The 14,255-nt window shown below is 37.3% G+C and overlaps 1 protein-coding gene across 7 annotated transcripts in view; it reads left to right on the plus strand.

Annotated features, from left to right (window-relative positions):
• The window catches only part of LOC111621422 (transcription factor Sp9-like), a 44,683-nt gene extending 30,798 nt beyond the window's left edge, over positions 1 to 13,885 (plus strand). For 4 of the 7 annotated variants that reach the window (XM_023363550.1, XM_023363553.1, XM_023363551.1 and 1 more), the window contains one exon: positions 11,914 to 13,885. In XM_023363550.1, coding sequence (XP_023219318.1) covers positions 11,914 to 13,212 — 1,299 coding nt within the window. In that variant the 3' untranslated portion in view covers positions 13,213 to 13,885. Of the gene's footprint in view, positions 1 to 7,443; positions 7,527 to 8,173; positions 9,159 to 11,913 lie in introns of those variants that run through there. The other 3 variants (XM_023363555.1, XM_023363552.1, XM_023363554.1) reach the window with 3 other exon arrangements.
• Positions 13,886 to 14,255: the final 370 nt, after the last annotated feature.

Raw genomic sequence — 14,255 nt, forward strand, 5'->3', positions numbered from 1 at the left:
CTCTCGCTTTACATTTTTTTTCTTTTTTTCCCGAGTCTAACGGTCGAATTTTCATTCTTCTTATTATTCATTACACTAGAAGCAATAATGTCCAAAGTTTTATAGGCTCTGTGCTGAATTTTTACTGTTATTTATCTCTAATAAAAATTTATTGATAAAAATATTGCTGTTGCTATTATTATGGATATCGAACAATGAATGTTATAGCTCTGCAGTATTTGAAAATAGATATCTTTCTTTAATGTCGAATGCTATTAGCTGTATTTTAATATTTATCTACGAAACTTTATTAAAATTTTAATATTAATTCCAAATATCAGTTTTATTGATAAATTTTTGAGTTCAGAAATTCCTTACAATAGCTTTGTTATCTTATTATAGTTATATTTAATGAAGTTCCTAATATTTCTAGATAGATGTATAAATTACATTGATATTTTTTGTTATATAAAATTATTTTATCTGAATTTAAGATAGATCTAATATCATATACACATTGAATTTACTCAAGTTGTATTTTATCTCTGTAAAAATTAAACTCCTTACATTTTAAAAATTTGTTTTTTATATTTGCATAATTTTAAGAACTTCAATTTAAATATTATCTTCATCTAGTATTCAAACATCGGGATTTGAGTTGGCAAACACTAAACTAGATTATTCAGTCGGAACTTTTCTTCGTCTTCATCGAACTTGTGTATCTTCCAATTAACTCCGCCGTCCCGTAAATCTGGAGACCCTCAATTAGCATTGGGTTGTAAACTATTTAGTTACAAATTTACATGGTTGCCAGTCTATGCCCACTTTAGAGTGCCACAAGAGATGACAAACAAGATAGATGGGAGGAGAAGTAACAACCACTCCCTCCAGACTGCAAAGACAAATATAATTCTCATTAGATAGAAGGTCTATCTTTTTTACCACCAAATAGAGGCTTGGGTTAGGCGTTGTCCAAAGGCAAAGCTGTCAAAGTCCACCAATGGGCCCTTATAAAGTTGTCCTCCTTCAGATATGTCGGAGGAGAAAGCGAGTTACGACCACTCATAACCTAGACTGTCTCGACTGTATGATCTTTTAATGGGCAGTAATTGTATTTTTATTATCGACAGCAAAGTACAGAAGTTAAAGGGAGGGTGTGTAGGATTTTACTCTACATTAAAACTGCAGCTAGATGTGCCCTAAGGTTTACTTTCTATCAGTTTCATTTTACTTCTCTTTGTAGTTGTGTAACACTTCCGTGCAAATTTCTCTTTTATTTTTATTTGGAGACAAATTTTTATTACCTCAAGAATCTTTAAGCCTTCAAAGATCGTAACAGGCCTTCGTCAGCTGCATAATTTTTCTTTTTCTTTTCTATTAGGCCTATATATTTTAATAACAACTTTCTCTCATTATGATTTTATAGGAGCTCTTTGATAAAGATTATGTTTTGATCACTCTTAATCTTTAGACAACCAGTCATTAAATATAACTTATCTAACAGCAGATTAATTAAGAAAAAATAAGATTTTATACGACTTTGTTAGTTAAATCATCTTTATTTTCAATGTTTATTTACTTTTAAACTAGTCAGAAACATTTTTAAGATTAGTTGTGCCATATATATCTATTTAAAAAATTCTTTATATTTTTGCTAGAGAAAAAAAAATGAAATAAAAATTCATAAAGTTGCGATGTTTAGATTTTTAACGATGTCATTATTCTAAGCAATCTTCATTTTATTTTCGAGGGTCAAACAGCGAAAGTCCGTTATCCAATGAAAAGGCCTACGGTATGAAATAACGAGTCTAAATTTATTAACTGACTCATAATCTGCATGCCAAATGGATCATTAGCATGCGATGCCTATCGTTTCTACATAGGTATTTATAACTTATCAAACCGCGATAAGAGCCACATTTTTCCGATAAGAAAATTAAAAAATTCCAGTTTAACACATAAAAAATTGCGTAGGATTCACACGTAGTATTGAAAGGGACATTCTTAGATTTAATCTTCGTTGATATAGAAGATTTTTTAAATCCATTTTGCGACCGTGCAACAGAAACAACCGATAAGGGTTTGATTTAGAATCGTTATTTTAAAGTTTATTTACTCTAATTGTAGGACTAAATGTCTTTTAAAAATTAAACATTTAGTTTTATAACTTGCCCTTCTAAACAACTTAACGAGATTAGGGCCCATCAAGCGACAAGTCCGGAGATTGATGGGAGAAGACTTGATTGACCTGCACTTCTCCCAAAACACCAAGCGGGCGAGCGAACCTGCGGGCTATCCTTTCTCAAAAACGTAATTACTTAATCTCGCATCGTTTCCAAATGCCTAATATTTATGAGGCCTCTTTCTGATAAAAAATCTGGTCTAGACCTACGATTCAGAAATTCTTTTCTTTCACCAATTTCCAGCTGTTCTTATAAGGTCTTTCAGTATATACTTCCAACTTTTAAATTTTATAAACATTTGTAGTTCTTTGATTCGTAGAAAAACTCTTTAACAACAAAGATATAAAAGTGAAGAAGGAATTTAGGCAGTGATAATCGACCAAAGTGGAGAACAACTCGGACCCCAGTAAAGTGATTTCACGAGTGAAAACCCGAAAAAAGAAGGGATAAATCAAAAGTGGACTGCATGAATAAACTATTAGTGTGATGGGAACATCTGTCAGCAACGGTGGCCAGATGGCACGCAACCAGCGCCTACACAACATATAGGGTCCGTACACCCGGCTGTTAGGATATTTATCGGAATAGAGAATTTTTATAAGGAGAAATTATGATAAGTCCTGTCTCACAGGGGGAATCGTCTATTTTCGTGGAGGAAGAATGTATGCAATTGTTGAGGTCCGACAGACACCGGATACTGAGATGGTAATCCTATAGAGAGAGTGGTCCTTTCAGCCAAATCGTGAGAGCGGGTATGAGGAGGTGTTACGAATTCTTTACCGATCAAAAGCACTATTGATGTCAATACCTGACAGTTGTCTGTCTCTACACACCTGTAGGTGCCTTCTGGCAAGACGAGCGACCATAGGAGGCCTTTAGGCCCCTTTTTTCAGTTTTTACTCATCCATTTATTGGACGTTTGCCTTCTCCTTCTCGTTGCAGGCCTGTTTCCTATATTCGCATAGATGGCTAACGAGGAGTATTCACGCGTTTTACCTCAGAAGCAACAAATTGTAAACACCAGCTTTACATATTCATAAGCCACTTTTTCAGTTAAACTCTAAGGCCTATAGTATTTAAAATTAAGTTAGAAGCGCATAAAAAAAACAACATATTATCGATCACTTAACATCGTACACAACTTAATCGTTGAAGTTTGACAAAACTGATACAAAGCAACAGTTTGCAGTAATGCCGCAATACTTTTATATAACCGATTAAAACGTCTTATTATAGAAATAAATCAAATAAATCTTTAATAATAAACTGGATCTAAAGTCATATTTAAAATGGGAAACTGTCTTTTAGTTAGGTGATTTTTTACAGGCCAACAGAAAAATTTAATTATTGTTATTAACATGCTATCATAAGGTGTAGAGGTATACTTTGCTACTGAAGGAAAACTTTATCAATGTCATAGAAATTTCATTCATGAACTAGTGACAGTAACAAATTTTTATAGAAATATTTGTTATAATTTGACTGTTTTATAAACTAATTGTAGTTAGGTCTATTTGCACAATAAATAACTAAAAATTGTCTTCAAATGAATTAATCAGGCTTAAGAAAAACAAATAGGTTTCAAATTGGCATGAAGATGAGAAAGATTTTACTGTTTTGGAGATAAAACTTAGCTAATCTTTAAGGACCCGATTGCAGATACCAAGTCATTGGTTTTATTGAGTGTTACACGTCGTATGTTTGCAAAATGTACGATCAATTAATTAAAGCTATCGCTTGAAAATAGCCTTTAGATGTTTTAACATCTTTATTAGGGCCTAAAAAGTCTATTTTTCTTCTTTATAAAGACAGTAACTGGATAAGAGTGCGAAGCTAGAATTAAATCATACTTTATCTAACTGCCCTTGACCTAAAATGACTAAACAATGGGGCTAAATTATAGGCCTAAGGTATGCACTTATGCCTATGTTTAAGTTCGAAAAAATTGCAGCCTGTTTAGAATACAATTAAATTAGAAGGGCGACTTATCTTTTCCGAATTAGGTTAGCTGTCTAATATTTTTCCGAATCCATTTCCAGAGAAGAATTTGAAGAGTGGGGCCTGGTGGAAGGGGACTTCAGATAGGGCCGAATCACGTGACATACGACTTCATGCTTGTAAGAGGGACAATGAAAAGTGAAGTGAGTGTAGTGCACTACTAAGAACCGAGCAAAACACAAGTCAAGTGCGGCGACAAATAGGGCAATAATAGATGTATCGGATGAGGCGCATGGCTGATAGAAAGGCCCACTTTAGATATCGATCGTCCCCCATCTCTGCTTGGTCCTGTCCATTTCTGTAACCTTATCTGGCTGTAATGATTTCGTCAACAGCCCTTCACGCTCCGACTGTCAAAACACTAGGCCTCTCGAATTTCTTGCCCTCGGAGTGCTAGAGGCCTGTCCCGGGTTGCCATTGTCGCTTGGCCATCGCGGTTTGCACATTTTGGCATTTTTTGATGTCCTTAATGGGAATGCCACAATACTTAACTATACTAAACTTGAAACACGAGACGTTACCTGAAATAGTGTTCCGGGTCTCAATACCGATTATTATTGCGGTGGATCGGAAATTATTACTGCAGTATTATTACAAAATTTCCAACAGCTAAGTCTATAACTCCATTGTTATATATTGTTTACTACCATTGTTCACATAAATTTGATGACTTGCTATTAAACTATAAAAGCGTATTTTTGTTTGGTAATTGTTATAATGTAATAATATAAATTTAGATATGTATATTAATTGTTTTCACAAACACTACTTTAACAGAGCTAATTTAAAATTAATCTTTTGTACATCCATCATAATGAAAAGTCAACAATTTCATTTTAAATTGATTTAAAAAAAAATCGATTTTTATTGCCGTACTAGCATGATAGAGGTGTTTTCATGGAGAATGTGAGAATGTTACCTAACAGTTTATAATGCAGAAGAAAACACTTCATACTTGATGATTTAATATTTATAAATAAAAGTTTGTATTACACGGACGATGATTCTTTATTATTATAATTTTTTTCGAATAACACAATATCCAGCAGTGTCACATAAGCTATACTAATTCGAAATTCTTTCCATTGTTGTTGCAGTACCGATGCGATGCTGCTACAATTGTAAACCGCATTAAACACACAGTTATTACAGGAGTGTATTATAGATTTTTTTAGAGGAAAATAGCTTCTTGCATCCGTAATTGAATCGAGAGAAGGAAAGATTTGTCAGAAAAGAGGAAAAAAATTCTAGCGGAAACCCAACAGGTAGGGCTTCAGCCACAGGGATCCGCTCTACTGATTTCCACCATCCATCCCTGAACTAACGAGCTGAAACAGACCCTGCGTCCATCGTTTCTTCAAGATTTATGATTGGGCATCGTGCAACATGTGTGAAAACTGCAATAGTGTCAAAAGGGAACAGACTGGACAGCAGCAGAAAATGGCGACTTGTCTTTCCCCTCTTTACAAATAGGTTTTCTGGGGATGAAGAAGGGCAGCGCTGAAAGGCGACGATGTTCACGGGCCAGCCGTTATGCTAGTGGTTGGATTGTAGCACAGGGTCCCTGCTGGGAACGGTCCGCTTTGATGCTGTGCTTCCCTGTTGTTGTGTCTTACCCGTGTTGTACACGAGTTGGTGGTGAATACCCTGAACTGGAACATTATTGTCAGCTGTCCCCCACAAAGCAGACCCGAGGGACTACGGGATATACCTGGGTTTTCATAACAAAGAAGTTAATGACAACACAGTTTTGGGGCATAATTTGCAACCCGCAAAAGCTAGGTCGTTAGTACTGGGACGAACCCATTATGGAACACGGTGTCATCTGCCGTTTCCCATTAACCTTTTGACTTTGCCCCTTCTTCTTGTTTTGAGGACTTCCGTCGTTGTCTCCTCGTGTCGTAAATAGCTAACTTCTGTATTTGTAAACCTTCACGGCCACTTCACACCTGCATTACTGGGTGGAGAAGCTCAGTCGCACATACTCCCTGGGGTAAGCAACCTATAATTCACCTCTACTAGGTTGAAGGGTAGAACAATGCGGTCCATATCTTTATCGCAGTTCCCCAATTTATAACGTATAAGCATATCTCCGTCTCGACTCTTGGACATTTGGGCCCTTCTCCACGCGCGCCTCGCAGCTCTTGCCTAAATGCGTTCGAGCCATGCTACACTTACATTAAAGACGTGTTTCAACATAGGGAAAGGCGAAGATGGAGTGGAAGTTGCGTGGTCACCTGGGAGTGGTCAAGGTCCTAGACCCGGTGTCTTTCTGTAATGGTACCAAGAAAATGGTCGGTTCACGAATTGTTTCAGTTAATTTAGTGAATAGAGGAGAATTTTGCTTTGCTTCTCCATTTAATATTTTAATATTTGTGCTCTTATCTCACTCATAAAACAAATGTGATGGAGAGACCTCTTATTTTCTGTTAATCTTGATAAGTGTGTTATTATAGTGTCGGACATTGTTAGATTGTCAGCTGAGAAATTAAAGCTAATCGCTCGTCCTTGCAGCCCCTTCTATTTTTTCTTCTCTTCTTTCTACCTGTTGCGAGTTGTAAGCATTGCGTGTGGATTATACAACAAAAACAGTTTACTTAACGGAAAAAATGGTTCCCATACTGCCCATTGTTCGCTTCCCACCAGATGTGGCCGGGGGATTCACTTATCCAAAACTAAACAATTTCTTGCGTTGATGCTGATTTTATCTTTGATTCTTGTCGCAGACACTGCTACCCTTCGTAAATTGTTTTATTATTCGGATCGTATCTTTTCATTAAAGCGAACAATCTATTGATTATTCGACACAAACTTTGGAGATCGTTTTGTACAAGTTATAAGCTGACAGAAATAACATAATGATCGTGTAAAGAGATACAAGTCTAAATGAAAATAATGATTTTTTAAATTAAATCTTCCTGGTAAAAAAGTACACTACAGATATTAAGCTACAGTAACAATATGCTCACAAGTTAACGCTTTTATATGGACTTTAGTTCGACACCGTAACACTTATATTCCAGCTAATTAAGACAATTTTAATAAGTGAAAATGATACGAAGAGTGCAATCTATTTCAAAGTAGTCGTGTAGATTAGCTAAGTCCCAACTTATATTTACTCAATATATGCCTAAGAAGGCATGCTTTACTTCTGTTAGGAACAGAGGGCCTTTCTCTATTTTTCTAGCTTATTGTACCGTGTTAGGCCTCGTACCGGAGGCGTATTGTAGAAGTGAAAACTTGTTGTTTGACTAGACTTGTTAGGAATGTTGTTTCTTTTCAGTTCTGTACCGCTCCTTGTCTGGTCAATTTGGTCGTATAAGCTACATCTACCGGATCTGCGTACCTACTACGACTAAAAGTACTGTAAGACTTTTTCACATTTATTAACAATTAATATTTATATTTGTTAATAAAATGAGTATTGAATTTCTTAAATATTTCGTTTCGAGGAGTAACTATTCAAAACTTCGTCTTTCACACTCAATTAAATCGATACGTAACCCTTCTCCTCGGGGCAAAGTCTAATGTCAACACTCTAATTCTTTATATTTTTTGTAAAGAGTAACACCACAAGCTACGTAGTAGGCCACGAACCTATAGGCCTAAATCCACCTCTTAACTGCATAGAAATTCATCTGGCATTATTCCAATCGTGCACTTTTTCATTTAAATTTAGACCTTCACTCTTCCGACGAATGATCTGAATTCAGACACCGCCGGCCTTCTAATTTACTTTATTTCATTTTTGCAATCAACTTTGATAGAGAAGCAGAAAAGAAATTGAATAAATGTTTTCATTTGTGTATTAAAAATAACGGAAAAGCGTTTAATCGATACATATTCTCATCGAAAACTTATAAATTATATAAAACATAATGGATCACGTGATAAGCAAATCTCTTTCCCTTCTCGTATTGCATTGCGTGATTCTGTATCTTATTTCGATAAATATGTAAATACGAACGATTTTCCGGTATATGTATATATATATTTTTTCGAGTGTTAAATCTGTCTTTGATTTTATTCCTTTGTTAAATTTATTTTCATTTATTACCTATTGTTTAAATTCGAGTCGACTCGTGTTACTGGAGATTGCGGTGAATTTCATTATTGGAAAAGTTAGCAAAGTAGACTACATGCAAATTAAAGTTAATATTTACTCCCATTTCTTCTATTTTCATTACAATTATCCAAAATTCAAGCATTTATTGTATTTTGCAAATAGAACTAAGTCCGGTTTTAGGTGATGCTGATTATATAAGGCCTTCAGGCTTTCTCTCTCTCTCTCTTTTTTTCCCCTCCCCTCCAGATATTAATGATGTAGAAACTAGTCGAATGTTTTAATAGGGAAATAATACGTGGTTTTGCTTTATTGAACAGGCAAATTAGGAACCCGTACGATAATATTTTATTTATTTATTCGATTATAAACAAGTTTTTTTTAATCTAAAAATCGAACGACAATCGTCCAAGTAGTCGCAAGTTAAACGTAATTATTTCTAGGAAAGAAGTGCAGTTCCGTCTGCAACCGTGCGGTACGAAAACCGTTACCATGACAACTTACAGACGTTACAACGATAATTGAACATTTAAAGGGCCCCGCTGCAGATTTAACTGGGTGAAAAGCGGGCCCTTATCTGTATATATATTTTTTTTTCTTCTTTTTCTTTCTGGCTCCCCGTAAGTGCTGGGCGTCGAAAATTGTTTTGCCTCTTTTAAACATTTGCAATCGGACGATATCTATCACTGAATTGACACTTTGTCAGTTTAGTTAAGGGCTTCTCTTCTCCTGGACTACCTGCTGTCAGAACTATTGTGTAGAAGTGCAGCGTCACATTTCACTCCGCTCTGCCCTCTGTTGGTCATTCCTTTTACTAATTGCCTAGGCCACGAGCATGCCCACTTACTAATCTCTTCGTGTTTTCACTGATACGAGTTGGCATCGCTGATCGTATCTGTTGAAGTAAAAGGAGTGACGTTTACCTAAACCAACAGGTAAGGAGAAGGCTAACACCAGCCTAAGCCTAATTCTAAACGTTTCTCTTCTTTCAAATTCACTCGGTCTGTTTTAAAAAGACAATCTCGTGCCAACATTTATTATTTTTTTTTTAATGAACGGCATTTCACATAAATTAATAAAAAAGACTTTCGGGTACAAAATACAACTAATTTGTGTAAGATTCGCATCGATTTAGAAAAGTAAACCGGCCGTTACAACTAGGAGTTGGGGTTCAGACATTGTAAACTAGTTGTAAAGAGATCCAAGAGGATTACACGCAGTTTGTTTTCGTAACTTTGTTAAATTTGTAAAGATTACAAGCCTTGTAAAAGCATTTAAATTTCAAGTTAAAAGACTAAATCTACTACAAAATAATATTAGAAACCATGACTCTTAAGAATTTTGGGGTTATTAAAAACGAATTAATTTTCTGCAGCGTCATTTAGCCTATACGAACTAACATTTAATATTCAGTAGTATTTAAATAAAATAAAAATAAGAACAGCGATGCCAGACAAATTTCTTCGAAAAGTTTAGTAGAAAAGAGTCCTGTAAAGGGCTCGATCGGCTAAAATTTGTAAGTTTTAAGGTAAGTTAAGCTAATACCCGTTTTTAGACGTTCAATAATGTTTATTTGTCGGAGGCCGCTCTGGGCTATTTTGCAGTATCCAAAATCAATAAGGAAGGGAATGATAAAAAAAAGAGGAGAAGGAGAGTTAAGGTTAAAATTAAGTGCTTTCTACAATTTTTTTTTCTTTTTTCGAAAGACTGAAGAATTTTATTTACTACCTTTCGTCTGGGCCAATTCCATTTTTCTTCTCCATCCGGGCGTGTTGGCGTTGCCAATCGACAAAATGCGAGAAAATTTTAACTTTTCCTATCCTGCCAACTTTCAAACTTGATGGAGCAGAAGCGAAAACGGCTTCCTAATCAGATGATTGAATTCCCAGGTTTGGTGATCAACTACAATTTTAAAACAAATCAAGTGTAATTTTGGAAGAGATTTAGTTTTGATTTTTTTTTCTTCTTCTTTCATTCAACGTCGCTTCTTTTTTTATTATTATTTTTTTCTTTTTCGACGGAGCGAGGAGAGAGAAGGTGAAGTGTTGAGTTGCGGCGTACAAAAGAGGAGGATTTTATAAAAATTTTTAGAACTGTATAGTACCGAGTATCGGTTTATCGGTGAAATCCCGAATGCTTTTCTGTTCGCTGGAAATCTCAGTTCGAGTTTATTCGCAACTATAAAAGTGCATATATTAACATCTATATTATATTTAAATAAGTTCTCGACTTTGAAAATAAATCATAAAGCCCGTATAAACGATGGATTCGGTTTAGATGTCAAAGAGCTGACCCGTATTTCACGCCTTCACTCGATGACTGCAGGAAGAGATAAAGTATGTAGATTTACATAGAAGTTGAATTATATGCTTATCAGGTTTAAAGTCATACAAGCGTAAAACCAAAATTGTAATTAAGCGTAAAGGATAACGGAGACGCAACGCGTTATTGGGTGGTGACATCTAGACACATGCGTGCGTTTTGCTTGGCTTGACGGGTGCCACGCAGTCGTCACGTATTTATTATTGCCCTGGTAACAAATGATATCATATGTACACGAATCCGTAATCAGCTTTTTTACTTTTGTTTCTACTATTCCGTTCTTAGTAGCGTCCACTCCCTTTGCTGTGTATATTAACCACACTACTCTGTGATAAGTTTAATATCCTCTTCCAAATAGTATCTTAGTCAATAATTTAGTTTCTTGATGTCAATTCATTGTTTATCTATCATAAATCCAAAAAAAAATTCAGATTTATGACGCATAAACAGAAAAACTTAATCTCAATAAGAGTTCTATTGACAAGATCGTTACTGATTTCTAAGCAATAACTTTATCGTAAAATGTAAGACTTTCAGGACACCTATATTTTTATTTCGAATTTTTATTAAATATAATATAACAGAGGGATTTTTCTGAACATTTGCAGTCCATAAAGACACACAGCAGTCAGAATTACAAACGCTCCTCCAGGATTGATATATGCATGCGTTCAGGCATCAGATCTATAACTTTTTAGCGCCTACTGTCGAATTGGACTACATTATCGATCTTTCTAAGTTGTTTTTGTCCTCTTAACCGTCATTCGGATACTTTCGGGTTGTCAGACACTCAATCTGGCCACTAATAGTTTATTTCTATCTTAGTTCCCCCTAAAGTTAAATCAATATAGATTTAATTACCGCCTATAGGCTAAACAGCCAATAAGATTTACTGAATGTCAAAATATTATGGTTGATAATGAAGAGTTGGCCTTATCTTAATTGTTGGGGTTATAAATTATACATAACTCTATATTTCATTTTAAGTTCATTCGTCACGAAGGTTCATTAAAGGCTGAGGGTGAATCAATCCTCCGTTGGCCTTGGAAGCCTATAAAGAATTGTGACTTTTTCCTTTTAATGACTTTCGCACAAAATTCTGTTTGAGCCTTTAGTAGTTTGAACTTATCCGAAGCGGATTAACGTTAGTTTAAGATGCCCTGTAATTTTTCTGTATAGTATAGCTTATATATTCAGTTATTGAGGATGTAAGTGTAAAAATGTGTAAAAGGGATGAATTGCGAATTTTCATGGTTGCGTAGTTTCCTTAATAAGGACACAGCGTAGGTGAATTAAACTATTATGCATGGTAGAAAATGGTAATGGAAGTAGCTACAGGTATAAAGTGTTGCCTTTTTTTCGTTCTAGGAACATCCGAGATTAGGAGGGACTCCTCTGGCAATGTTAGCTGCCCAATGTAACAAGCTAGCCAGCAAGAGCCCGCCGCCTCTGGCCGATGCAGCTGTAGGAAAGGGCTTCCATCCCTGGAAGAAAGGAAATCAAGCATCGACGTCTCCCCCCGGAACGGGGCTACCTCTCGGTTCCCAACGAGTAAGTGGTCTAGCCAATAGCAATGCACCCGCTCTCAACTATCAACGTCCGGCCGTGACATCTGCTTGCAGCTCCACGACTTACGGAGGTGACAACCTTTTCTACCCGGGTACGGCCGTTACTTCTCCTCAAACGGATACGGGTCAAACAGCCCTGCTAGGAAAAGTTCACGGAGACTCCTCGCATATAGGCACCATGTATTCTCGTGTGGGAGTCAGCGCCCATCCTTACGAGAGTTGGCCCTTTAATATGAATGTAGCCGGGGCCGCTCACAGTGGCATTAAACCCGAGGTGTCGACAGTGAACTCGCTCAATTCGACGTCATGGTGGGATATGCATGCCGCCTCAGGTGCGGGATCTTGGCTTGACATGTCGGGTGCCACATCGGGTTTACACTCTCAATTGCCCACCAACTATCCCAGCTCGGAATATGGACTGGCACCTACTCTGGCAGCCTCTAATACGGCTCACTTACTTTCCTCAGGTCAACATCTCCTTCAGGACACTTATAAGTCTATGTTACCTTCTGCCCAAGGTGTGGGCGCATCACCATTTGGTTTGTCTCAGCCGGCGCTGCCCCAAATGCCATCTCCACGCTCGCAACGACGTTACACGGGCCGTGCTACCTGTGACTGTCCCAATTGTCAAGAAGCGGAGCGTCTTGGTCCGGCAGGGGCTCATTTAAGAAAGAAAAATATTCACAGTTGTCACATTCCCGGCTGTGGTAAAGTGTACGGTAAAACTTCTCACCTGAAGGCCCATCTCCGATGGCATACGGGAGAAAGACCTTTCGTCTGCAATTGGCTATTCTGTGGCAAACGTTTCACCCGTTCCGATGAACTGCAACGCCATTTGCGCACCCATACTGGTGAGAAGCGTTTTGCCTGTCCTATCTGCAACAAGCGGTTTATGAGGTCCGATCATCTTAGCAAACACGTCAAGACTCACAACGGCAATAGCGAAAAAAAAGGCAGCAGCAGCGGAAGCTGTAGCGACTCCGAAAATAGCCAGAGTGAGCCACCGAACGTCAGTTCTCCCTCATCCGTCAGCACTCCTCCACTGTCTCAAGCAGGAACTTTGACTGTAGACACCAATCCGGGAGTGGACGGAAAATAGGCCCTATATCTGTCTAACTGTGACCTCCCCTGTGGCCAAACTTATCCTCCACACTCGATGTACAATTTATGTGCGTTCGTACGTTTTGTGGTCTAGAAAGAATCCCTGGGCAATATGTACATATTATTCCCACGTGTAAAGATATAAAGACATGAAATGTGTCCTTTAGTTTTCCTACGGCGAAGGAGAACAGTTTGTGCCTCCAACTCTCCGGATATCATCCGAGGATAGGACCCTTTACACCTTTTTTTCAATGGACGCATGTGAACCGCACATTCACTCCCGATCCTGTTTTGGTTAAGGTGGGAGGGCAGGCCATAGTTAATGACAGAGTGAGGCCCCTAGGTGGGCCCTGTGAGTCGTGTAACATCGTGCACATCCCTAGAGCACATCATCTGTGATCCCCCAAGAGCGGGACTCATCCCTCTTCCTTTATTTAATCGGAGCCTTAATTTCACCCAGCCTTAATTTATAAAGTTAGCCAACCACCTGGACCCAGCCTCTACTTAATTAGAAGGGCTTTAAGCTGATCTTAAGCTAAAATTAGAAAGGTCCCCGTCGAGGGACCTCTGTGTAGGAGGTGTGACCCGCTCTGGGGACGAAAGGATGTGAACGATCTGAATGTTGGGTGTAATTTTAATTTTTTTGTGAATAAAATCGAATTATCAAGGCCTCTTGTATGTCTGTATTTCTCAAAAGAAAACTCTACACGATCACTTTGTTATCTACTACAGAATCTCGTTATCTGGTTAAAAGATAAATAGTTTTTCCCGTCAGTAGAATAGGAACGAAAAAAGTGATTAAGGGAAAGAAAAACGACTTCAGTTCTCCGTCTCATTATTTTAAAAAATATGATCTTTTCATTAGAAGATACCAATCAGTCACGGAGTTATGAGGGCAAACATTGAAGTGTCACGCACGATTAATGGGATTATGTTGTCTGCAGATGCATACTCATCTTCCAATCGAGAAATTAAAATTCAAGAAGATACATCTTCTAATATATAGTATGCGCACCGTAATAAATTCTTTGGATAGCTAAG

The sequence above is a fragment of the Centruroides sculpturatus genome, unplaced genomic scaffold, assembly GCF_000671375.1.
Source record: "Centruroides sculpturatus isolate CEXI.00-Female unplaced genomic scaffold, Cexi_2.0 scaffold270, whole genome shotgun sequence".
Classification (NCBI taxonomy): domain Eukaryota; kingdom Metazoa; phylum Arthropoda; class Arachnida; order Scorpiones; family Buthidae; genus Centruroides; species Centruroides sculpturatus.